Source organism: Dunckerocampus dactyliophorus, chromosome 11, assembly GCF_027744805.1.
Source record: "Dunckerocampus dactyliophorus isolate RoL2022-P2 chromosome 11, RoL_Ddac_1.1, whole genome shotgun sequence".
Lineage (NCBI taxonomy): Eukaryota > Metazoa > Chordata > Actinopteri > Syngnathiformes > Syngnathidae > Dunckerocampus > Dunckerocampus dactyliophorus.
The window spans coordinates 27,482,430-27,508,793 of NC_072829.1; the positions used below are offsets into that span (position 1 = coordinate 27,482,430).

The window sequence follows — 26,364 nt, forward strand, 5'->3', positions numbered from 1 at the left end:
GATGGACATGTCACTCAGTGGCCTGATGGCATAGCCAATCGGTTGGCGCTCATGGCCCGTGTTAATTGTCTGCTAATAGCGTGTCACACACAGACGGTGTCATACAAGCAGCCATGTCATTTCATTACGCGGACAACATGAAGATATGATGGCCAAGGAGGCGGAGGTGTGTCATTTCACACTCACTCACACTCACAAATCAACACATACGTTTCAGTGTTGTCGTCCTCTTTTGTGTGTGATTGTGTTCACTCGTGTGTAGTCCTCCCTGAGCCTGCTGCTAGAAAGTTGAAAAGTGTCCACTGTGAACAAATGAGGACAGGCTGGGTTCCAACTTCTCCAAAAAGCACAAAAAGGAGGAACAGCTCAAAAGTGTACGGCCAAGTTAGCAGGTAAAAAGAAAGACATTTCCATGTGAGAGTGCCAGCAGCACTAACAGAGCGAACACACACACATCAGCTTCAATAAAACACAACCTTGTGTGTTTTTATTGTTGTCATTTCTCCTCAGTGGAGGACACTCCTGCCCTGCCGCCCTCCCTCCGTCCATCCTTCCTCCAGATATGCTCCGAGGTTCACTTTGCTACCTGGAGACCGACAGCCTGCCCTGGCCAGCCAATCGGGGGCGCAGAAAAACATCCCGCTGGCCCTCCATTGGTCACTTCCCTCTGCTATCAATGGCGTGTCATTGTGCAGTCTGGCACGTTATACTGCCCTCTGTCTTTGTTCAGATCTCTTTTGCAGCCAGCAACGCCCCCTTCCAGACTATAAGGTCTCGCTCTCTCTCTCTCTCTCTCTCTCCCTCTCACACACACACACACACACACACAAATCTCACATATGCTCCTGGCAACACAACAAGAGAGTGAAGCATTGTGGGAAATCAGGAGCTCACAGCAAGGAGACATTTGTTGGATTAAACTGCTGTTAATCTTATTTACTCCGTAAGACTCTCAGAAAACACGCCTTTTTACAATAAGTGTTTGAGAACTCATCAGGGGTGTCACAAGATCTCGCGAGATCAAAACGTGACAACATTTCTAGGCCTGGGATGAAAATTAAGTCATTAATTCATCACACAATATGAAAATTAACTCAATCATTTGCTGGCTTCAATATATTGCCATGTGTATGTGTGTCTCTTTTCCTCGCCTCCGCCCTCCAAACAGACGGGAAGAGGGTTCACTCTGTGCATTGGTTTCAGCACCTTGGCGTGTTTGTTCCATAGAACAACGGCGTGAACGGAGTGAGCCCTTTTGTCAGTCATACGGTCTCTTTGTCTCGGTGGGTGGAGACGGGGCCACTGGCGTACACACAGAGTGCAGAAGAGTGTAACGTAGTAGAAATTAAATAAGTAGATTTCAATGTATTGTCATGTATTTTTTATGTTTGTCATTGTACTTTTCTTAAAAGTCATGTGGAAATCTCGTCCAGTCTCAGTCTTGTGTATTTTCTCGTCTCGTGATGTGAGTGTCTCATGACACCCTTACAAGCAGTATCCAGTCATCCCTTGCTGTAGGACGGTTCGAAAATCACTCCCTCACTGTATTGCGTTCTTCAAAAAAGAATTAATTAATAAATGATCGCTGTTTCGTGGTTGACTATGGCCTATTATTAGTCAACATGTATTGCAAGACAAGTCATGTAGTATGTAGCATTGTGGTCGCCAGGCATCAGTAACGTTATGAGACATGACGTTAGATTACATTACCTTTCCCACTGCATGGAGACTGGCTACTGAGCCAGCAGAGCCAAGGCCGAGCCGACATGCCGTGGCTGAGACACAAGGAAAAAAAGGTTCTCCTCTCATTCCGTGTGGAAGTGGTAGGTTTTTGGTTTCTTTGTCCTTCCCCGCTCCGATTGAAACACTTTCTTCAGTTTACAATAAATATATTGGAGAAGTTAACTAGCTTGGAAGCTTGTTATGCTAGCAGCAAGAATAATATTATGGTGTTATTTCATGTCTATGGGGCTCTAGTAGTGTTAAAAAAAAACGTATTCAGAAAGGCATAAACAGGTTTTCTATGCTCTCACTACAAAAATATTCTGTTTATTAATATTGAATCCTACTTTGCGAAAATTCACTTATCAAATGGAAACGCCAGGCAAGATTTATCCTGATCAGATTAAAGAAGGGCAAGGTCTGGAACCAATTAACCACGATAAACGAGGGATGGTTGTATATATGAGATTCATTGATTCATTGTTTGTATTGTTTATTCGGCTTTCCATCTCTTTTATTTATTTATTTTACTTAATTTAGTCTAAATGTATTTTTTTTATCATTGGTTTATTATTATCTAAGTATCGGTATTTTTTTATGTAGCAAACAAATAATTATAAAAATAATCAAGAAATGTTACATTAAATAAAAATACATTTAAATCAAATAATAAAAACACAATATAAGTATAATATACTGTAATATAATATAAATATTGCGATGGGTTGGTGACCAGTCCAAGGTGTACCCCGCCTCTGGCCCATCTTACCCGCGACCCTAATGTGGACAAGCGGTAAAGGAAATGGCTTTAGGTCGTGGGGCGAGGTGGACGCGGGTCCCCTGCAACCGCAGGAGCCGGGGGCGCCTGGGCAGGGCCTCTGCTGCCCTCCATTCAATCACACACACACACTAGCATGCATGCGTGCTCTTTCGTGCATCTTTACTCATCCCACAGCTTTTATTTGACACTTACTGTTATCATCGTCATCATCATTCTTCTCCTTCTTATATTACTTCTATTATTACTACTTCTAATACTAGTACTACTATCGTTATTTCTATTAGTGTAATGGGTGTCGGAGTTGCTTACAGCGAAGATCAAAGATCATCATTGTTGCTATGGAAACATGTGTTCCTTCACCTGACGTTTATCTGGCCCATCCAGCACCAATCAAATAGGCGATGAAATTAACGCTGTCACCATCCATTGCTGCATTTTACTCCGCTCTCTCACCCTACCCGTACCCGATTCCATTCTAGAGTCTGTTGGGGCCCTAGGCAAAAATTCACAAGGGGTCCCTTTGCATAGCGCCTCTGCTGTAGAAGTTCAACTGGGCTGTGGCCCCAAGTTGCCTGCTTTGCCTTAACAATGCAATTGTTTGTCAGTGAAAGTTCTTTTTTCTAGAAAACATCTGTCTCGTCAGACATCATTCAAATCAATAGGGTCCTTTCTTATGTGCAATTCAACAACAATGTTTGCAGCTTAAAGGCTGACTGGATCAAAAAGACGACCGTCAGAGCTGTGTGACTTTTGACCTCTGCTTCTGTACCTCCATCATCATTCATACCGAAAAGAATTCATTCAAGTTAAATTAACAGTGTGGTTAATGAGGTGAATGGACCACAGCCGCCTCTCACATAAGACAGCAGTCCCCCCGTGTAGAAGAGGTGGTGAGCGATGGACGCCAACTCTCTGGGTGCTCCAAAAACAGAACTCATTATTTTCCTCAAACGCTGTGTGACATCACTGATGATATAACACAGGCCTATGCTCTACTTACGCTGAAAAGAGGAGCGTTAAGAGACTCTCAGTTGCTGGACCACGTGGGATGATTGTGTTTCCCGACATGGACAACTCGCTTCCAAGCCGACAGGAAGAGAAAAGTGAGTAAGGATGTACAATATGGAACCTGACACATCCTTTCGTGATACACTTTGTACTGACGGTGCCCAACGGGCATTTGTGGCCCGATGCAGTTTGTTTTTGGGCCTGCGGCTTAATTTGACAAGAAAACTAAGAAAAAACCCAACAACAGCAAAAATGGACAACTCTGCTGTAAAGTCAAAATATTAAGAGAAAAAAAGGTGTAAGCCAGGCGTGAGTCAGAATTTTATGAGAATAACGAAATATGAGGGAAAATAACATCATTTTAGTACGTTGTTTACGTTACGTATGTTTGAAATATTAAAGAAAAAAGACATTTTTAATTGTAATTTTATGAGAAACAAACAAAACAATGAACAAAGTTGTAAAGTGTAATGATTATGGGAATAAAGTCATCATTACGAGAAGAAAGTTGAAATAGTTGGAAAATGTTACCAAAAAAAGCAGTACAATGCAAAAAACAGCTGCAACTTCACGCAAATAAAATGAAAATATTACGAGTCGTATTCTGACGAGAAAGAGTCACAATTTTAACAGAATCATGTTGTCCTTTTAGTAGCATGGAGTTGAAATATTAAAGAAAAAAATATGTCATTTTTTTAAAGTAATGGTATGACAAACAAAACAAAATAAAGTCGCAATTTTTGGAAAAATTAAGTTGGGGTTCTAATATTATGAGAATAAAGTCATAATATTACAAAATTAACATTTACAAAGATAATTTTTTCACCTTTATCACAAAGCTGGAATGCAGTTTTTTCTTGACATATACTGTATTAGCATACCTCACAGACGATACCAGATTTAAACATGACTTTTAAGAAAAGTACAATGACAAAATATACAAAAATAAGACAATATATTACACTCTATTAATTTAATTCCCACTACGTTACGCTTTTCTTCAATCTGTGTATGCTGGCCCCGCCCCCACCTGCCGAGACAAAGAGACTGTAGGGCTCACTCCGTTCGTCCCGTTGTTCTATGAAACAAACGTGCCAAGGTGCTGAGACCATTGGAGGCGAGAGGCACGCATGCACACGGCAATTTAATGAGGCCGACAAATTTTTCATTGTTCCTTTTTATTGATTGTGTAATTAATTAATGAATTGATTAATTAGCGTCCCAGGCCTCGTGCCCACCACACTTTCTTTCTGAATGAGAAAATCTTGTCATGTTTTAATTCCACAAGATTTTTAAATATAAAAAAATATAAAAGTGGCCCTTGCATCCTTTCATTTTCCAGCATGTGGTCTTCGGTGGAACAGGTTTGCACACGCCTGCTTTATACTATACTGTACTCAACAAACTCATTTTTCATGAGCTTAACTCAAAAGGATGTAAAACCTTTTCTATGTACATAAAAGGCATCTCTCTCTCTCAAATACTCTTCACATATCTATGAATGATGAATATGCATTCATCTTTCATCCACCTCACATATGCCGACTAAACAGCATGATTATTGCACAGGTGTGCCCTAGGCTGGCCACAACAAAAGGCCAGGAGAAAATAGGCAGTTTAACTGTATTGTTTGTTGCGCGTTTATACCTTCTGCAAGAAAATGGGAGTGTTCCTGTGGGAATGTTTGGCTGTGATGGTGTTCATGTCACTTTATTCCACATCACGCATGCTTTTGGTGGACTGTTGTCTTGTCCACATTGCGTCCAAATAAGAGTCCGTGGAAGGAAGGTGAGAACAGCAATAACAGTAAAGATGGCATAAAGCAGACACTTTATAGATAAATGTAACGTGTTAGTAGAGAAAGACTGGGAATTCATGCTGGAAATTTCATCTTTGGAATCTCTGGAGCTGGAGCAAGTCCTGGAATGCATCAGTGAAAGTCAGTAAGTAGTTTCCACTGTTTATACATTCCTCTGCTGCTGTCTTCTGCCAATAAAATGATGGCTTTGCAGAGTCTAGTGACTCTCTGCTATATTTCCACGTGTTTATAGGAGAAGATGGAGCAATAAAGATCATGCTGCAAGAGGAATTCACTTAAATGCCTCCGTGCTCAACTGCCATTGGTTAGAGTAGGGGTGTCCAAACTTTCGAGGGCCACATAGTAAAAATGAAAAGGAAGCAAGGGCCACTTCATTTTGTAAAGCATCCCGTGATATGCGAACAAGTTATACTGTACGTAGTTCAAGAAATAACTGCAACTCAGCTTTGTGACGTACGGTAGCTACTGTAGGTGCGTATTGCTAGTATAACGTTTATGTTCTTTTATTTTTGCTGTTTTTTTTGTTTTAAATTTTCCCAATATTTCAACTTTCTTCATAAATAATCTCTACAAATGTTCTTTTCATGTTATGCCTTTATTCCTATACTTCCCCCCCCCAACATAATTTTCCAAAAATTACAACTTCATTTTGTTTCTCATATTACGACTTTAAAAAAATTGTGTTTTTCAACTTTACAAGTTTATTCTCGCAAAAGTGCGACTTTTTCCTTCTTAGAATACAACTTTTTTCTCGTAATATTTTGACTTTATTCTTGTAAAATACATCCGTTTATTGGGGGGTGATTTTCTATTTTACGATTTCAACTTTGTTCTTGTAATTGTGACTTTATTGCCAATTTGTTCACTTTATTTTTGTAACATTACAATTTGTTTTGTTTGTTATTGCGATTTTCTTTAATATTTACTTTACTTTTCCTCGCATTACGTTATTCTTGGAAATACTTTTTCTTGTTATATTGCAACCTTTTTGTCTTAAAAATGATAAAATGTGAATAAAATGTTTGTAAATCGTATTAGACTTTGACAATTGAACAAATTATAATGAAGACCTACTTGTAGTTTACAATTAAAGTGTGTATACACCTTTTTGGGACACTGTGTATTCATATGCACAATATAGTACAATATACTGTATACAAACATATAAGCTATACTGTATATAACAAATCCATTAAATTGCTGCTGATGTTTCCATTTTTGCTGTTTTACTTTTCATGTTAAATTCTATTTTTAGAATGTGCCGGAAGCCAATTACAGGCTACAAATGACCCCTGGGGCCTACTTTGGACACCTCCGGGTTAGAAAACATCATTCCTCTATCAAACTATGTGAACATGTGACCACACTTGTGCATTCATAGGACCATTAAAACAAACACAAACATTTAAATTACTTAAGACATTTTAATAACTCTGCATGGCAAACAGAAACATTATGTGCATTATTCTGTATACATAGAGCAATCTCTGGAAAAGAAAACAAAAATGCAAAAGCACATCAAATCAAACAAGATAAAAAAGAATCAACTGTAAAAATCGACCATAGAAAATCTCTTAAAAAAACAAACAAAAAGGAATGAGTCAAATTAGAGGTTGTATTCCAGTGATGCTATAATATTGTCCCTCTGCTTACTGATGATGAAAAGAGCCACATTACAGTTATCTGGCACACATGAGGCACCCTGGTCGTGTTACAGCAGGTTTTGGTGCTTTTTACAACTCGTGTGTAATTATGAGTAAACGTGTGCAAATGAACAGAAAACCCAGCAGGTGATCCCAATCGGAGATGATCAAATCAGCAAGCTCATACTGAAAGTGAAGGCAGTTACTGTGTTGCTACTTTAAGGATGGTAAGGTCACGTTTAGAGTGTGTTTGCATAGGAATGCATATTGCATATCTACTGATGGATCATGTAGAAGATGTGTTCATAACGTGTGCGTGTGTGTGTGTGTGTGTGTTGGGTTCTGCAAGTTTGGCGTCCCTCAATCATTTTGGCTCCACGAAGAATCTCAAACATCGCATGTCAGCCCGGCCCCCACATGCACTTTTGGCCAGTTTTTCCAGCGTGCTTTCCAGTGGTGGGTAGCATAATTATAGGCAAAACACACATACACACACACACACACACACACACACAGAACATGCGTGCACAAGTAGGAACTAAAAATAGATACACGTCATCATTCTAAAAGCACACAGGCATGTAAACCGCTTTTGAGAGGGTGATTCTAAACAAACGTGGCGACTGTGCAAGAACTTTCTCTCCCTTGTTAGCAAACAATCCTGAGGGCATTTCTGGTTATTTGCCTATGCTGGTGCATTGTGTAAGTGTTTGTGCGCCCTTGTCGAAACTCAGGTTGTACATGTTAATGCCTCTGAAGTAAATCTTTCACCCAGGTGAGAAGCTGTGCCTGTGGAATGACAGAGGCTGGACTCCTCCCCATTGGCACGTCTTCCAACAACACAGTGGAATGATCAGCATTTACAGACATGCAATGCAAAACGTATCAAACAACACAAAATAACACAAACATTGTGAGTGGCTAAAGAAAACCGTTTGAAGCAGCTGTGGGATGTGCCTGACATTCCTCGTAAGAATGAGGGAAATAAGCGCAACAGAGGTGATGCCCTTTTCATTCATGAGGTGAATTAAGTGACGTAACAAAACACTTAATAGTGGCAAAGGTGGTTGAGGGACATATATTTTATATCCATGTTGGCCCCAGCAATGAGAAGCAGATCTGTCTGGATACATCTGAAACTGTACATAAAAAAAACTAACAAAAATGTGCCCAAATGTGCCTAATTGGAGCGAGCTTCCAGCAGCTCCTCTAACGAGTCTTCCTTCTTTGTCTCTTCCTTCTCCTCCAGCTTCACCTTCTTGATGGCCACCTTGCTTGATGAAGGTGCATCTTCCTGCATAAGTTCTTTGGCCAGGATGTTGGTCACTGCATGGCCAGCTCTTCTGTGGTTGGCTGAGAAAAAGAGCAGCAAACAATGTGAGACTGTGACATCAGAAAATACACGCACACCAGCAGACATATTGTTGAAGGCGGAGCACGTCAACACACTTTCATCACGTCAAATGATTCAACAAACGCATTGGCTTCAAGGCTGCACACACGCACACACACACACATATACTGTATATTGTGCTGTTCCAACAGTAATGTATACTCATAGTATATCTGCCTACACAAAATATAATTTAATGCTCAGTCTTAATGAAAAGTCTCACCAAATAAGAAGAGTCCAGTTGCCTGGATTCAACCTGAGTGGATTACCTTGACCTGCATGACGCTAACAGACATTCAAACTCTCATGTGCATTGTTGCTTTTAAAAGTAAATATTCTGGTTACTTTAATTGGCTGCGTAAGAGAGGAGGCGTATTAAAACCCTGAAATGTGATGCAGTGCTGCTCTACTCCACCTGACATAATAAACTCATTTTGTCCTGGGGCTCCAAATCAAATTCTGCCCAGGGCCCCAGCTTTTTTCCTTTTTCATTTTCTAAATTCTGTTTTTTTTTCTTTTTTACTTTTTACACTAATATTATCTTATCATACCATCATCGAGTGTGTACTTTTGTGATGGTAAAAAAAATTAAATGCAAAAATCCTTACATTTACTGACGCCTTACATTCTATTGATGATTGATACACCATTGGCCAATTTTGCCCAGTTTTTCATAAACAAATGTAGCTTGACTGATTTTTCTAATGCTTCTGCACACACAAAATCATCAACAAACCGCTCTTATTTTCAACGTTCTTATTTTGAAGGCCGGAAGTGTGCTGTGTGTGTTGAGAATGTCTGTAGACGGTTAACAAGTGGTGAAACACACACTCTAAAACACACTCGTGACACAGCTCTTGTATTGTTCGTGCAGGTCTACCTAATTTGCAGATGTGTAGTCATGTGCTTTTAGATGATAAAAAGGATGTGCTTCCTTTGCAGCATCCTGGCACATGCATTACCACGACACACATCTTAGTGGTACAGCTGTGTACGTGTCACGGCAGTCAGATAGCTAGACGGAGAGAGTAAAAAGATAAAGAAGCAGTGTGGAGTGATCATGAATGACCGCATTAAAGTCTTTCAAGAGCAGAGAGGAGGTTCGAGCTGTGCACAATGAAATAAAGCTGTCATTTCTCCTACCTGCTCTCCAACAGTCTTCAGGCTGCTATGCAGCAGCAGCAGCAGCCATTTTGAATTAAATAGGTCAGGGGGGAGATTGGACTGTTTACGTTTCTTTAATGTCGGGCGGTTTTATTGCAAGAACTTGTTCAGAACAACAGCAGACAGTGTTGTGGTGATGCAAAGCACACATGCAAATGAACCATGGCAACACAAAAGCAAAACAAGGCACAGTTCTCACAAGGGTTAAAAGACAAAACACAAGTTACCGATCAAGTCTCCAGAATAAGCTGTGACAATGACACTATTGAGTCTGGGGGCAAAAAAAGGAAGGATTTAAGATGTTAAAAGTACATCTGCAAATGTGTATGCGTCACACAGCTGCGGTGAGAGATATGATCTATTCACACATTTCATTTCTCATTTAAACACCAAAAAGAAACGACCCAAAAATAGAGAGTATGTGTCAGTGTGGGCGGTGCTTTATGTGCACATGCTCTGTGCAGACTTCATTCCAACATGAATACAGTAAATAAATAAATCTAGCTCTTCAAAGGCTGCAGAGCACTCTGCTCCCTTCCTCTGCCACAAGAAAGATGATGGGAACTGGAAGACGTGTGGATAGGACATGTGAGGATAGGACACAGGATTACGCGGATGTGTGGAAGAGTTAGGAATTTCTTGACAGGGTCCTTGCAGAAGGATGTTTGCAAATGTTGACAGTCACTGGAATTAAGTCAGTAGAGCAGCCAGGGGATTCAAGATTCAAGAGTTTTATTTTCATATGCATAGTAAAACAGGTAGTTCTGCTATGCAATGAAATTCTTATTCTGTTCATTCTCCCAAGAAAAGAAATAAAACACAGGAAAGAATAAGAACATAAGAAACATATATACCAATACATTAAGCAACAACAACAGAAGAGACATTAATACAAATAAATAATACAAATAAATAAATAAAAAAAAGTGCTATGAGTGTGTGTGTGTTGCGTGCGGTGTGTGTGAGTGCTTCGTTGAGAAGCCTGATGGCCTGTGGGTAAAAGCTGTTTGCCAGCCTTGTGGTCCTGGACTTCAAACTCCTGTAGCGTCTGCCTGACGGGAGGAGTGTGAATAATGAGTGTTGTGGATGTGTGCTGTCCTTGATGAGGTTGTGTGTTTTGCGTAGGACTCTAGTTTTATAAATGTCTTGCAGTGAGGGGAGGGCTGCCCCAACAATGTTCTGTGAGGTCTTGATCACCCGCTGGAGTGCCTTCCTATCACGTGTTGTACAGTTACCGTACCAAACAGTGATGGAGGCGGTAAGGACACTTTCCATAGTGTATCTGTAGAAGCAACTCAGGATTGTGGTGGACATGCCAAATTTCCTCAGTCTTCTCAGGAAGTACAGTCTCCTTTGGGACTTCTTCATAATTTGTTGGGTGTTGTGAGACCTGGTGAGGTCCTCGCTGATGTGTGTGCCAAGGAACTTGAAGGTTTTCACCCTCTCCACCTCAGTCTCATCAATAAACAGGGGTCTATGCGGCTCCTTTTCCCTTGTTCTTGGGTCGATGATCATCTCTTTAGTCTTATCTGTATTGAGAAGGAGATTGTTATCACGACACCAAGCTATGAGGTCCGCCACCTCTCTTCTGTATGATGTTTCAACACCACCAGTGATCAGTCCGATGACTGTAGTGTCATCCGCAAATTTAATGATGCTGGTGTTGTTCTGGGAGGCCACGCAATCGTAGGTGAAGAGCGTGTAGAGGAGTGGACTCAGCACACACCCCTGTGGGGTCCCAGTGCTCACAATTCTTGAGCTGGATGTGCGATTGTGGACTCTGACTGACTGGGGCCTGCCTGTGAGAAAGTTAAACACCCAGTTACAGAAGGAGGGAGACAGGCCAAGTGTGAGGAGCTTATCTGTGAGTTTGTGGGGGCTGACTGTATTAAAAGCAGAGCTATAGTCTATAAATAGCATTCTGACATATGTGTCCTGGCCCTGTCGGTGAGAAAGGGCTGTGTGGATGGCAGTGTTGACTGCATCATCCATGGACCGGGTCTGGCGATATGCAAACTGTAGAGGGTCCACAGTTGCCGGGATGCTCTTTTTGATGTGGGTCATGACTATTCTTTCAAAGCACTTCATAACAATAGGAGTGAGTGCTATAGGGCGATAGTCATTCAAGCAGGTCACGTTGCTCTTCTTGGGTACGGGCACTATGGTGGTGGACTTAAAGCAGGTCGGTACAGATGCTTGTGCAAGCGACAGGTTAAATATGTCAGCAAGCACATCAGCTAGCTCTGATGAGCAAACCCGAAGTGCACATCCTGAGATGTTGTCTGGGCCTGCTGCTTTTCGTGGGTTTGTTTTGTTCAGAACCCTGCGCACATCAGCTGATGTCACCATGAGAGGTGAGTCCTGTGTGCTCCCCAAGTCCAGCCACCCTCTCTGCTGGTCAGGAGTTTGGGTGTCAAAGTGGGCGTAGAACTCATTCAGCTCATCTGGAAGTGTGGTTTGGCTGGACGTGGCTACGCTACTCCGCTGTCGATAGTCTGTGATGTGCTGGAGCCCCGCCCACATGCGCCGAGGGTCTGAGGTGGAATAGTAGCCCTCCAGCTTCTGTCTGTACTGTCTTTTGGCCTCCCGTATGGACCTCCTCAGGACATATCTGGCCTTTTTGTAGTCCTCAGCGGTGCCCATGACAAATGCAGTCGAACTCGGATGCTTTGCTCGCCGGGTATTCAGCTCACCAGGCCCGCAGGCTGCTGCGTTCTCCCGGCGCAGAAGAAAGGCAAAGTCTGAGAGGCTAAATGAAAGTTCATGGTGAACCCTGCCGAAGTGTCTCTCTCTTGTAATGTACTGTGTGGGAGAGCCTGATAGACAAGTTTCATATGAAATAGAAACACATATACCAGAAAGTTCCAGACTGAAATCTTCTATTACCTTTTTACAGACTTTCAAAAATGATGAAAACAAGCAATCATTGATTTAAAGCTGCCATTCTACAAGACATGGGGTTCTTAATAAAGTCACTTTAACAGCTATCCATGCTTAGACCTTGTCCACACGGAAATTGAATTGCTTTTTCTTTTCTGTTATGTTAAGTTAGAACATACATACACCTGATCAAAATGTTAAGACCAGTTGAAAAAATTGCAAGAATTTACACTTTGCATTGTTGGATCTTAAGGATTAGGGATCTTAATTTTGATCAGGAATGTAAATGTTAAATTACATTAAGTTATCTGTCCTCTAGGGATCAAATTAGGAAACATTCAACAGTCAACACGAAAACACCACGACAACTCAAAGAATGTAGTACATATGCAAGCTTGTATGTAGCACCTTATCATCCTACCACAGAAGAAGACACAGCATGTGCTGTGTGCAAACTCCAAGCAGGCAAAGAAACTACAACTGCAAGTCAGAGACCAAAAGTAATGTGGTGTAGTAACAAAAAGTTACTGTATTAAGTATAAAAAATAAAAGTCCCAGAATATGTTGACTGGGAATCATGCCAATCAAAATGTATGGTGTAATATGTGTTCACATTTAGGGCGTTTTTGTATTAATACTGCCTTAAAAGATTTCTCTGTGGACAGGGCCTTAGTCTATGCAGTTTTTACATTGTGTTCCTCCAATATTGGAAATGTTTATTTGCACAATGTAATTTAACTTCAGTCAAATATCAAGTAACTTATGAGGCTAGGCTGTTTCACTTAATGCCAGGATTACTCAGCATGCTTGTGTGATGTATGTGGGCTAGAAATGGGATGGTTTATTAGAAAAATGCTGTACTAAGTTATTTCCCTAATCTTTTAAGACATGGCAGGACAAAAAGAGGAAGTCCTCAGCATGTCTCACGACTACAAAGTAGCAGGGATGTTGACTATATGATCCATGGGCTTGCCATGACGCCTGGCCGCACAGCAAGTGGGAAATGAGATGCCGACACATCACATCAAAAGGTTCGTTTAAGGGTGGGCATGGCGCTGAACGAGTGCATTTGAACGCTGAGGGGGAGCTCAAGGAGCTACAAAGCGGTGAAGGCGAGAGATCATCTGTAACCCATTATACTAGTACGTTAGCAGACTGCCTGGAGAGGGAAAGAATGCTAGACTGTAAGGGTAAGTGCTAGAGAACACACACTAAAAATGAGGTGTTGCACCCGATACAGAAAAAGTCCTTTTATCTGATCACAACTATCAAGCAGGAATGTTTATGCCTTTTCTTGACTGATTGCACAGTTATAGTAAAGCAGGAGCCACAGGGTTGCACAGTATGGTGGAGTATAGTAAGACCATGTTAGGGTAGACCATGTTAGCAGGGACATGTAGCGCCCTCCTCTGGCTACACTATGTGTGTGTGTGTGTGTGTGGATGCTAGAGTGACATCATCAAACAATGCTAATGACAGCGTGTGATTTGCTGTGCTTAAAAGTTAACATTAAAGTGTGTGTGACGTCACCCCTGCTGCAATAATGAAGCCCCCCTCCCCCTCCTATTTCAATTGCTGCCATGTCTGTGTGTTAGCATTTGTAGGAGCACAGGGGGCTTTTCCATAGGAGCAGACGGTGTGCAGAGCCAGCGTGTGCCTCCATTGTTGCCATCCTCTTCATCTGTGCTGCTTTGTTGTGATTGGTGCTTTGTCAACTGGTCGCTGTGGTGATTGGACGAGGGTCATGACCGAGCAGATGGGTCTGCCGTGAGTGATTAGACACATTCCTCCACAAAGTGATTATATATTTGTGTTAACTACCAAGGTATCAAGCCTGTATTTTACCAACAACTTGAACAGACCTTGAAGTAGCAATCTGAAGAAGATTGATATATATATATTTTTTTTTAATTCAAGGCTCTGTCCTCTGCAAAGCAATGTGTGTGGATGTATTGGTATGCAAACACCATGTGCGTCTTTGTGTTGGCATGCAGACATCTGCTGCGTGTGTTTTGTCTGCTCATGTATGACAGGGGGGTGATGGGAGGAAGCCAGACAGCTGAGGGTACCCACCTCATTTTATACAACCAGCAGACCCCCACAGTGGGCTAAGGAACAGGTCAAAGGTGTAGGCTATATAGGCGGTGTAGCCTCGTGGCTTCCCACTCAGTCACAGTGGTGTGACACAATGGGCATGACAACACAGTGAATAGGCCGGCGCTTAGTCTTTTAACATCGTGTTGGTGACGTTTGCGGCAGTCGCCTCAACTGTGAAAGGAAAGGGGGACACGCTTCTGACGTCACGAAGACCATAAAGATGAACAATAGCACCATTTAGACATTGTTACAAGCTGTTCCTCAAAGGAGTTATACAGTTTCACTACACTATACAGGTACATTATAATACCACACAAAAATTTATTTCCCACAAGATCATTTCACGGCTCAGGAGGCCTTTTCAGACATCAGCTTTTCACAATACAGTTGTCCCTCGCTACACCACGGTTCCAACATCACTCCCTCGCTCTAACGTGGTTTTAAAAAAATTAAAAAATGAACGCTGTTTCATGGTTAACTATGGCCTATTATTGGTCAAAAATGATTAAAAGACAAGTCATGTGTAGTATTCTGGTCACTGCTAGGCGTGAGTAATGTTACATTGATGAGACATCACCTGCATGGAGTCGGCCATGGATGAAGAGTCCAACATGACAGTGAAAAATGTTCTCCCATTCCATGTAGCATTGGTACGTTTTGGCTTCTTACTTACTCTGCCCTTCTTCCCTACCCATTTTCAAACCTATACTTAAAGTTCTGAATAAATAAATTGGAGGCTAACTAGTTAGCTTGGTAGATTGCTATGCTAAAATCAGCGGCTGCATTTTTTGTCAATTTTTCAAAATAAAACATTTTACAGCTGTAAGTATAATGCCGAATCGTGAAACAGTGATACTTTTGCCTAAGGTTATCATAACGTCAGGATATCATACCGGCCCATGCCTACTTTGTATGTAGTGAATCTATATTAAATTCGCTTTTCACTTTTATAATTACTGCTTCACTATTGAAATCAATTTACTTTCAGGCAAAAGAAAAACACAACAAACAAATGTTAGACAATTCTGGCGCATGTGCTGTGATTTTACATTTATTAAAAAATTACAAATTCCGCATCAACTATGTCTGGCTGAGTCATTTCACTGCCTTGCATTCATGTTTAGTTATTTATCTTTTATGAGAAGAGAGAGAGACATAATGTCTGTTCTCTGCATGTGGTGAACATATAGTGAGTTGACAGAAATAAATCCTTGAATCCAAAGTTATAAATGCAATAATGATGTCCTATGACAAACCAGTAAATTTAAGCACTTTAAGTCCTGAGAAAGGTAAAACTTGATTTGGGGCCACAATGCTGATCGGAATTTTTTGCAAAAGTTAAAATATTAATACAGCTCATAATATTGGTGAATCTTAAATTGAAAGAAATCAACTGGTACCAAGATATTAAATGCTATAATTAGTGAGGTAAGTTGTAACATTGTGGGTTACAAACACTCATCCTTATCACTTAACACATAATCAGTCAGGGGTTAGGCTACACATCTGACTTTTTCCCCTGAATTTGAAGATTCAAGATTCAAGAGAGTTTTATTGTCATGTGCATAGTAAAACAGCAGTTATACTATGCAATGAAAATCTTATTCTGTTCATTCTCCCAAGAAAAGAAAGAAAACACAAGAAAGAATAAGAATAAGAACATAAGAAACATAAACATACATACCAATAAATTAAGCAACAACAAAAATTAGAGACATTAATACAAATAAATAAGTAAGTAAATAAATAAATAAATAAAGTGCTATGTGCATGTGTTGCGTGCGGCGTGTGTGAGTGCTTCGTTGAGAAGCCTGATGGCCTGTGGGTAAAAGCTGTTTGCCAGCCTTGTGGTCCTGGACTTCAAACTCCTGTAGCATCTGCCTGACGGTAGGAGTGTGAATAATGAGTGTTGTGGATGTGTGCTGTCCTTGATGAGGTTGTGTGTTCTGCGTAGGACTCTAGATTTATAAATGTCTTGCAGTGAGGGGAGGGCTGCCCCAACAGTGTTCTGTGAGGTCTTGATCACCCGCTGGAGTGCCTTCCTATCACATGTTGTACAGTTACCGTACCAAACAGTGATGGAGGCGGTAAGGACACTTTCGATAGTGTATCTGTAGAAGCAACTCAGGATTGTGGTGGACATGCCAAATTTCCTCAGTCTTCTCAGGAAGTACAGTCTCCTTTGGGACTTCTTCATAATTTGTTGGGTGTTGTGAGACCTGGTGAGGTCCTCGCTGATGTGTGTGCCAAGGAACTTGAAGGTTTTCACCCTCTCCACCTCAGTCTCATCAATAAACAGGGGTCTATGCGGCTCCTTTTCCCTTGTTCTTGGGTCGATGATCATCTCTTTAGTCTTATCTGTATTGAGAAGGAGATTGTTATCACGACACCAAGCTATGAGGTCCGCCACCTCTCTTCTGTATGATGTTTCAACACCACCAGTGATCAGTCCGATGACTGTAGTGTCATCCGCAAATTTAATGATGCTGGTGTTGTTCTGGGAGGCCACGCAATCGTAGGTGAAGAGCGTGTAGAGGAGCGGACTCAGCACACACCCCTGTGGGGTCCCAGTGCTCACAATTCTTGAGCTGGATGTGCGATTGTGGACTCTGACTGACTGGGGCCTGCCTGTGAGAAAGTTAAACACCCAGTTACAGAGTGTGGGTGACAGGCCAAGTGTGAGGAGCTTATCTGTGAGTTTGTGGGGGCTGACTGTATTAAAAGCAGAGCTATAGTCTATAAATAGCATTCTGACGTATGTGTCCTGGCCCTGTAGGTGAGAAAGGGCTGTGTGGATGGCAGTGTTGACTGCATCATCCGTGGACCGGTTCTGGCGATATGCAAACTGTAGAGGGTCCACAGTTGCCGCCGGGATGCTCTTTTTGATGTGGGTCATGACTATTCTTTCAAAGCACTTCATTACAATAGGAGTGAGTGCTATAGGGCGATAGTCATTCAAGCAGGTCACGTTGCTCTTCTTGGGTACGGGCACTATGGTGGTGGACTTAAAGCAGGTTGGTACAGATGCTTGTGCAAGCAACAGGTTAAATATGTCAGCAATTACAGTATATACTACTAACCTTATAGGAAGTTTGGGGAAAGCTATTTTCTGTTGCAGCATGACTGTGTTCCAGTGTATGATGCAAGGTCCATTGTGACATTGTTGGATATGTGGAGGAACTAGAGCCCTGGGATCCAGACCCTCTTGTTCTACATCAGTGCCTGATCTCATAAAAGCTCCTCTGAATAGACTAAACCTGCCACACCCACGTACAAGCTAGTAAAGCCTTTACAGATTTGTTGAAACAGCAATAGAAAGACCAACTTCATTTGTTGGTTTTTTTTTGTTATAGACCTGTGTTGCACACTTTGTGTATATGTATAGTGTATGTAGTAAATTGGAGCTAAGTTGACAACTTTTTATAGGTAAATAATAACAAAACTGCTAAATCTTAATCACCATGCATACAGGGGGTTAGCAACATCTGCTCATGGGAGGAAGCCTGTGGCCTCAGTGGTGTCCCATATGCAACAATCGAACCAAACACTGTGTGAGCCTAAATTATGTACTCTGACTCACACACACACATTGCCAAAACCAAAGAGAAAGCTTGCTCTTTATGGGTGAATAGCCCATTCCACACAATCTGAAAAGACAAGGCGCACTCGTAGGATGTTTTAAAGTAGATGTTACAAACTCTGGACAAAGCTGACACATAACACCGCTCCCAACATGCATGGAAAATACTGACCACTGGTTAAAATGACTTTACGGTCAAAATGAGGCGAAAGGGAGGAGCCAAGAAGAAATGTGATCTCCACAGACATATTTTCCTTCTCTGCCACAGCTATGTATGCACACTCTCTCACACATGTTCTGCTATTTCCTGTTAGGAGTGTGAGGGAGCAAAACAGTATTATGGGGGGCTGGCTAAACCTCAGAGTGGGCTCCATTCTTTCTCCAAACATTAATCCTAATTGCCACTCATTCTCCTCCCTCCATTTTTGGACTTCTGTCGCTTTAGTCAGACTCAGGGGTATCCAATAAAGTTGTTGCTTATCTAAAGTGGAAACATGAAGCATCAAGTGAAGCAAAACACACAGAAAACAAGAAGGCAGAAAGAATGCAGTCTACCCTCCTACTCCGAGCTATTTGACTCTGAAGCACCGCTTCACATCTGGCTTCTATTGATGGTGCTGGGATAGGGTTGCACGCTTGCCCCAATGTGTGAATATTCACACACACACACACACACACACACACACACACACACACACACACACACACGCACACAAACAAACACACACACACATTTGGGCTGTCTCGCTCTCAACACTGGATACTGACCAACTCACATTTCAAAGCACTTTGGCAAAGCTACGATTGTGACGGCTCACAATGCCTCTCATGAGTAAAACAATGCACTCAAATTTATTGATATTTCTAAACTAACCAAAGTTTTAAGCTTTAATGTTTCTGCTTGTGCTGGGAGTATGGGTAGGACCCATACACCCACTCCCTGCATGCTCCCTCTGCCTAAATGTCATTAGTGGCTTTCCCCCACTGCCACCATAAAAGAACACATAAAAAGCAAGGTGAAATGAACACATCTGTTCTGAATTGACAGCAACAAGGTGACAAAAAGTAGAGTGCTTTACAAAAGGATACATAACACAAAAAGATATGAAAGATTATTTTAAAAAATGGCTTGTGTACAGTAAGTGTACATACCTGCTTGCCGTGGTCCTCTCTTTCTCCTGAAAGCAGCGCCAGACTGCAGCGCCTCCAGGAGGCCATCCATGATGCCAGTCTCATCACCCTCTGGAAGCGCATCAAACCATCACATAAGTAGTGCATCAAGAAACATTAATTATACTTTAATGTTTATGTAACAACACAAGAAACACCTGTATTCCAGTTAGGAGAAGTTCTGCTATATTGTTTAGCGTTTGAGTATGTGAAGTAAGTAGAAACACGTGGACAGGGGGTGGGTATTTATCAGCCAGGCAGCCATGTTGGAAGCTTTGCCACATTAACCCAGATAGGCTCTGACCTAGTTGAGCCGCTGTGACTGCCAGAGGCTTGATATGGATTTTTTTTTTGTTAGGTAGAACAAACCTCAAAATAAAACAGCCATTGTTACATATAACCATGTAAAGCGTGGGAAATTAATGACTTGTTTACAGTAAATATGGTATTAGCAGGGAAGTCATTATAGGTGCAGTTTACTACTGTACATTGTACTGTTTGATGAAGTGTGTGTGTGGGTCAGGATTCAGTGGCACAGCTCAGCAGTCCAGCAGCTGTGTTTAATTATTTCTGAATAGGAAGAGAGGGGTATGGAAAAGGAGGTAGTGGGGTTAAAGGTTTATGTTGTCACCCCCACCAACCACCACAGACACACGCGCACACGCGCACACACACACACACACACACACACACACACACACACACACACACACACACACACACACACACACACACACAGAGCATTTAATCCTGCAAAAAGCCATGCGGCAGATGGCCTGTGCTTTTTCCCCCCTGACATGCCAGAGAAGCCCCACACGTTTCCCTTCCACGGCTCACATACACCCCTCAATGTTGATGTCCGGGAACTGCAGTCCATTGATGCCTCACGGTGATGCAGGCTATGTTTTTGTCTTTTGAGGGAAGCACATTTGACACAGTTCCGCTTACATTCATCACATGGTTGCTTTAAACCACAAGTGCAAGCAAACAAGACACAAACCACAAGTCAGGACATCACACAGCAGGGCAAATATAGTTGTTTATTTTTGGCTGTGATTTGCCTTGAAAAAAAGTATTTGACAAAGACATCAACATTTTAGTGAATGGAGGCTTTTGTTTGCTTTGTTAGCGGTGCACAACAGAGCCAATTATGCTCAATCATGATGTTAATTGTGCTCTACAAGTGATGCCCGAAGTCAAATCTAAGATTATCACATGTTCACACGTGTACCAGCAGTACACACTGTAAGGTACAGCTTGAAGTTACTAAGAACATTAAGACAGATTAATTTGTGTAATAGCATTAAATCACGAGAGCTCTTAAAGATGTCTCTCTGGATCTGCTCTGTTCACAAAACACAACCGGGCTGGCAGACACACACACACACACACACACACACACACACACACACACACACACACACACACATACATTGTCAGGGCAGCCTCTTGCGTGGAGCAATAGCACACCAAGTGGACATTCACATCATGTAAAAAGGGGTTGGTGAAAAGAAATCGGAGCAAAGGGAATTTGTGCTGTGATTGTGTCGTCTTTCCAGCCTCACCACTCCCCATTTCCTCACTCACCCTCCTCGTTTCTCCTCACCTCGTTACCTACATTAAGAGACAACAACAGTCTACGCCCAAAGGGAGCATCTGCTGCCCTGCTGCATCTGCTTCCTCCTTACCCTTACCCTCCCCCACCCTGAGCACACAACCTCTTGTGTGGAGCACGAGCACTCCTAGCGGAGGTTCCCATTCCAGCATCAAAGTGGGTGTGGAAGCCAGGCATACCCGCCTCTTTTCTCCCTGGAACTATAGAGCATCTTCCATAGATTCTACTGACACCTAGCTGTAGAAATAATGAACATCCCTAGTAGTCAGAGATGAGAACAAGTGTCAAGTACAATGTGGTCTCACTCTGGTACTAATGCTCACACCCTAAAACTGTATTTTTACATCAACTTTAATATATGTATATTCACCTACAGAGGGATGAAATTAGTCATTACAAAAACATCATGCTATTATGACCTTCACTGTGGCCTGACTGGCATTGTAATGGGAAACCCAACAACCTCCACATGACCTTCTAGCCGTTTAATCAACAACTGGGGTGTCATGCAAGCAGAGATAACGTGTGAAATGGGAACATTGCGTGAGTTTATGAGATAAGTGTGCAATTATTAGGCTGGTGAGCAATGGGAAGGAAAAGAGGAGACAAAGAAGGGCCACTACTGAAAGCAGCCATTGTGTATCCTTAAGAGTATGAGAGCATCAACAAATACAGTACAAAGACCAGGTGTGTGGCTGAATTTAAATAGAGGTTTTGAATAACCCCAGGCAATCAAATATGCCACCTGTATGTAAATGATCCTAACCCTCACACACACACACACATCTCCAAAGTCCTAAAACATGCCTCTATAGGCTCAATGTAATACTTTCAACAACAAAGCCTCAGCTCCTTATGTCTAAGGCAGAGGCACCTTATTATTGTGGAGTCACTGTGCTTGCTGTACCTTTGAAAGGGCTTAAATGAAAGCCAGACAAAGGCAGAGGGGGAAAAAAGTGATGGAGCAATAGCAACCAAAGAGAGTAGAAGACAGCTGGTACTTAGGAGGAAGATGCTGTTTATGAAAGATGTACACAAAAGAGACAAGGAGCACACACACACACACACACACACACACACACACACACACACAGGAACAAAGTTAAAAAACACACAAGTAATGCCTTAACACACGCACACAAACTTTCATACAGTGTGCTTGCTCTGTGGTCAATTTTGGATTGAGGAATCCTAGGAGATGCTAAAGTGGAGCCACAGAATGAAGGAATGTGCTGAAACTAGGTCACACTCTTGGACAGGGAGGAAAAGTATCTGCGCATTATTATGTCTGCCAAGTAGGACTGGAGGATTCTTTGTGTGTAAAGGGATGACTGTGAGGCAACATGGTTTTATAAAAGTACATTTTTGGTAATAAAAAATGTTCTTCTAACTTTTTTTTTTATATGGAAGCCAATCTCTTATTTACCAGAAGAGGTGGACAGAGATTAAACAATTTCTTCATCATGTGTCCTCTCTGGGTTGTTTTTCTGAAAAGATTCTTTGTGACTTTTTAAACGCAAGTCATCAACATTAGATTATCTCTGCTCTGTAAATGCTGACATGCTTGTCTGTCTCAGTTTCACACACGCACACACACACAGATACTCCACTGACTGAAGTGTGGACTCTGACTGCCCCCAACTGGATTATGATGGAAATACCCAAATAAAAAGAGCATTCTCCTCCAAAAATCACACATTTAAGACCAAAACAGTGACCTGCGTTGATGTCCAAAAGCTGGTTCCTTTTGAGTTTCTCCTCTTTTTCCCTCTCGGCCTTCTCCCTGGCTAGTTTGGCCCTTTTGATCTTTTCTTCTGCCTCCTTCCTCTTCTGATTATCCTTTACTGCTTGCTGTTGGAAGAGGAAGGAAAATGAGCAGAGAGTAGACACAGAATAAACTTAATTATAGGATTGACATTAGTTTTAAAAGAACAGTTCAGATGAAGATGTATTTTGATAGACTGGTGTGGAAACAACATTTTAATACCAGGACATCCTTCCTTTAAGATGTTTATTTTTAAGCATACGTATTTAAATTATGTCTACTTTTATAAAGTGCACTGCTGTGGAGGGGAACGGTGCAAGACAATAACAGCCGTTCTAGTCTATTCAGTAAATCACAATAGGTGGCAAAACAAGTCACCTCCTGCGGGTATCCTCCCAAACAAGTCCCAGTTGATGCATAAACAGACAATAAATGAGTCACGCTCTTTCAATATTATGTCAATAGAAACAGGTGCAAAGTAAGTTCCTAAGGCCTGCTGGTTTACCATAACATTTATCATTTATCTCTGAAGTTTGCAGAAGGGAAATGGTGAACTCAGTTACCTAACCTTAATTTAGTTTCAACTTTATAAAGATAAACACACCTGGAACATGTTCTTAAAGGTGTTGAGGTCCCCAAAGAATTCCTCCACCGAAAGTTTTCTGGGGTCAAAGACAAAATAACCTCCCAGGTCGTTGTACTGCTTCTCCATGTTCTTATGCATCAGATCCAACTTCTCATGCTGTTCACGAGCAGTGCCCACAAAAACGTGAACTCATCACGTTAAGGAAAAAGTATGTTCATGTATATGACACACATATTACTGCTCAAGTATTCAAATTGCGTAAAGAGGATATGGACATCTTCTCCACAAACATGTCCTTGTCATTTTGTGCAGGAGGGAAGGTTTCAATGTCTTTCTCCAGGTTCTTGATCTGGCGACCCATCATTTCTAGATTCTTCTGAAGCGTCTCTGCAGAAACTGTAAGCAGTATGAGGGCAAATTGTATTACCTCTGTGTGCTTAATGATCATTTCTTTGTTTTGAAGGACCAATAAATTGAGACACACTACAGGTCAGTTTGATGTTGAGTACCTCTGCTGGCCTTCTCCACATGGATAAGCTCGTCTGTAAAGCTCATGACATCAGGGTACTGCTCCAGGCACACGTCAGCGAGAAAGTGGAGCAGTGTCTGCTTATGGTCAGCTGATTTTGTGTCACGTAGCTGATTGGATGAATAGTTGAAAATGGCCCATTGATAAGGCAATCGATTGAAGAGCTACACAATCTCCACTGGCTGCCATTGTGCTTCACATTTGAGTTAATCTATAAATAAACTACTGATACAACATGTGATAAATAAGCTTGGGTCTACAAGTGAGAACATTGTCTTCAAGGTGCCATAGCAACCATGCTCTAACTACGAAAGAATTCCTTTAACAAAATCGAGTTGTATTTTTTCTTTTTAAAGCACTCACACATATTCACAAACCCTGCAAGGCAAATAGAAGCAGTGAAGATAAAACACTTTTAACAAGACACACAGATCACCTGCTAAACATGCCCAGGAAGAAGTTAGTTAAGGTAAAGTGGGCTGAAGCGAAAGTAAGGATCTGTCTTTGCAATGGGGAAAAACCTTTAAAGTTGTGCTTATTGTACACCTTTGTTTTACCTTGCATAGGTATGATATGGAAAAGCCAAAGGCCTTGCCATTGCGTGAGCCTGCATTCATATAATTGCCCATGAGCAGGATGATCTGCAACAGCATTGAGAAGGAGCTGCTTTTCCTGAGCTCCTCGCAGGCCGCCGTCACAGACACCACATCCGGTTTGATGTTGTTCAACTGTTCCTCAAACTGGAGATTGAAGAGGATGGCCTGAAGCCGTGGCTGCAGACGTTTCACGCTGGACATCTTGGAAAAGACATGGATGAAGGGTTTGTGTGTAGGTAGGGGGTCATCTTGCATGACAGAGGGGGATTTCCCCCCCCCCCCCCCCCATAACATACATCTCTCATCATTGAACAAAGCACTGTGTGTTTGGCCTGCTTAACAATTCATATGACAAGTATATTGACAACTGCTCACAGTATATCACCATTTTTCTATGTCTCATTTGGCACCACTTGCTTATAAGCTAATTGTTTCCAAGTTTCTGTGTACAACTGTCTGCCTCCTTACCACAACTCCAAACTGTTCCGCCTCAGCCATGTCGTCATATTCATCCTTCATCTCGCCCAGGCTACTTAGCTGCTCCGGTGTGGGCAGCTGTTTGATCAGGTTCTACATGGCAGGTGAGGAAGAAGTGAGCATTCGCATCACAGTAAAGGCACACTGATACAACTCTGTATTCATTATCATGCACACCGAATTCCACATAAATTCCAGACTATTAAGCACACCTCAATATACGCCACACTAGGGCTGCAACTAAGGATTATTTTAATAACTGAGTAATCGATGGATTATTTTTTTGATTAATCTGATTTTTTAAAACATTTTTAACTTCCACCTCTTTATTCAGAAATAGAAGATTTGAACTGACAGAGCAAATATGTGCACAAACACCAGGTTGCGGCTTGAATATTCTGTTAATATAACGTTAAATAATAATAAATCTCAATACTATAGCGTCAGTAAAACAATAAATGGACACAAAAATACAATCATTATCATTTTCTAAGTCAATTAATCTGAAGCTTGTTTCAATTAATGGAGTATTCGGTTAGGCCGCAGGGCCGCACGGTGGCCAAGTGGTTAGCATGTTAGCCAAACCATACCAATTAATTGGGTAATCCATTAATCATGGATTAATCAATGAATTGTTGTACATATGTACATAGGGCGCATTTGTCTATAAGCCACAGGTGTGCACGTTGTAAGATGGGATATTTACACAAAAAGACAGCTCTATAAACCTTGCAATTCTACCGCCACTTGATGTTACCAGTGTCACTCGTTGGCTCCGGTGATGAGATGTGGGCTGCTTTTTTTTCCCCCATTGGAGTTTAATAGCTGCCACGGTCTAATTCTACACTTGATCAAACTTACTAAAGATTTGTCAGATCAAACACAATTGCTGCATAAGACTTCAAAAATATTAGGAAATTGTGATTATAAAAATAATAGATAGTAAAACAAATTTTATCCAGTCACAAGTGAATCCTGTACCTGGACCATGGACTCTGTGAGGATCTTCTCATTGACTTCCAGAATGGAGTTCTTGATCTCTTCATAAGGGATACGGAACGATCCAAGAAAAATAGCTACACGCACAAAACGTTTTAGGTCAGAGATGAAGTGTTAATTTATTAGCCATGCATTTTTTTCAAATGGCAGACTTACAAAGGTTTTGTGAGGACTTTGAGTCAATAACCTTCAACTCCTTGACCTTCTTCTTTTGCAGATGCTTGTCATCTCCACCGTCGAGCTCCTTTTTGGCTGGTGTTAAGGACAAAGAAGAGAGATATAAAGGACTTTGTTGGAAAGATGCTTTGTAACATCTTGATGTGGACAGTTGAATGCACAAAAACAGTGGAAAAAACTTCTTATACAGACTACAAAGGGGATAATTAGGAAATGATTGAGTGTTGTTGATGAGGATGACGACAACAGAGCCTGGCTCTCTATGTGTGTTTGCAGTCACTCCAAAGATATTTGATGGGGTTTAGGGTCAGGCCTCTTACACAATTCTTACACATCAAAATCATCCAGCCCACCTAGCCATCT

The 26,364-nt window shown here is 41.6% G+C and overlaps 1 protein-coding gene across 2 annotated transcripts in view; it reads right to left on the reverse strand.

Moving 5' to 3' along the window:
• Positions 1-6,740: 6,740 nt before the first annotated feature.
• Positions 6,741-26,364, reverse strand: part of LOC129189430 (protein diaphanous homolog 1-like) — a 103,473-nt gene continuing 83,849 nt past the window's right edge. For both annotated transcript variants that reach the window (XM_054791036.1, XM_054791034.1), the window contains 10 exons: positions 25,981-26,076; positions 25,807-25,901; positions 24,817-24,918; positions 24,310-24,549; positions 23,733-23,862; positions 23,495-23,619; positions 23,242-23,406; positions 22,591-22,723; positions 19,240-19,329; positions 6,741-8,326 (listed from right to left, as the gene is read on the reverse strand). In XM_054791036.1, the coding sequence (XP_054647011.1) occupies positions 8,154-8,326; positions 19,240-19,329; positions 22,591-22,723; positions 23,242-23,406; positions 23,495-23,619; positions 23,733-23,862; positions 24,310-24,549; positions 24,817-24,918; positions 25,807-25,901; positions 25,981-26,076 (1,349 nt within the window). In that variant the 3' untranslated portion in view covers positions 6,741-8,153. The remainder of the gene's footprint in view (positions 8,327-19,239; positions 19,330-22,590; positions 22,724-23,241; positions 23,407-23,494; positions 23,620-23,732; positions 23,863-24,309; positions 24,550-24,816; positions 24,919-25,806; positions 25,902-25,980; positions 26,077-26,364) is intronic.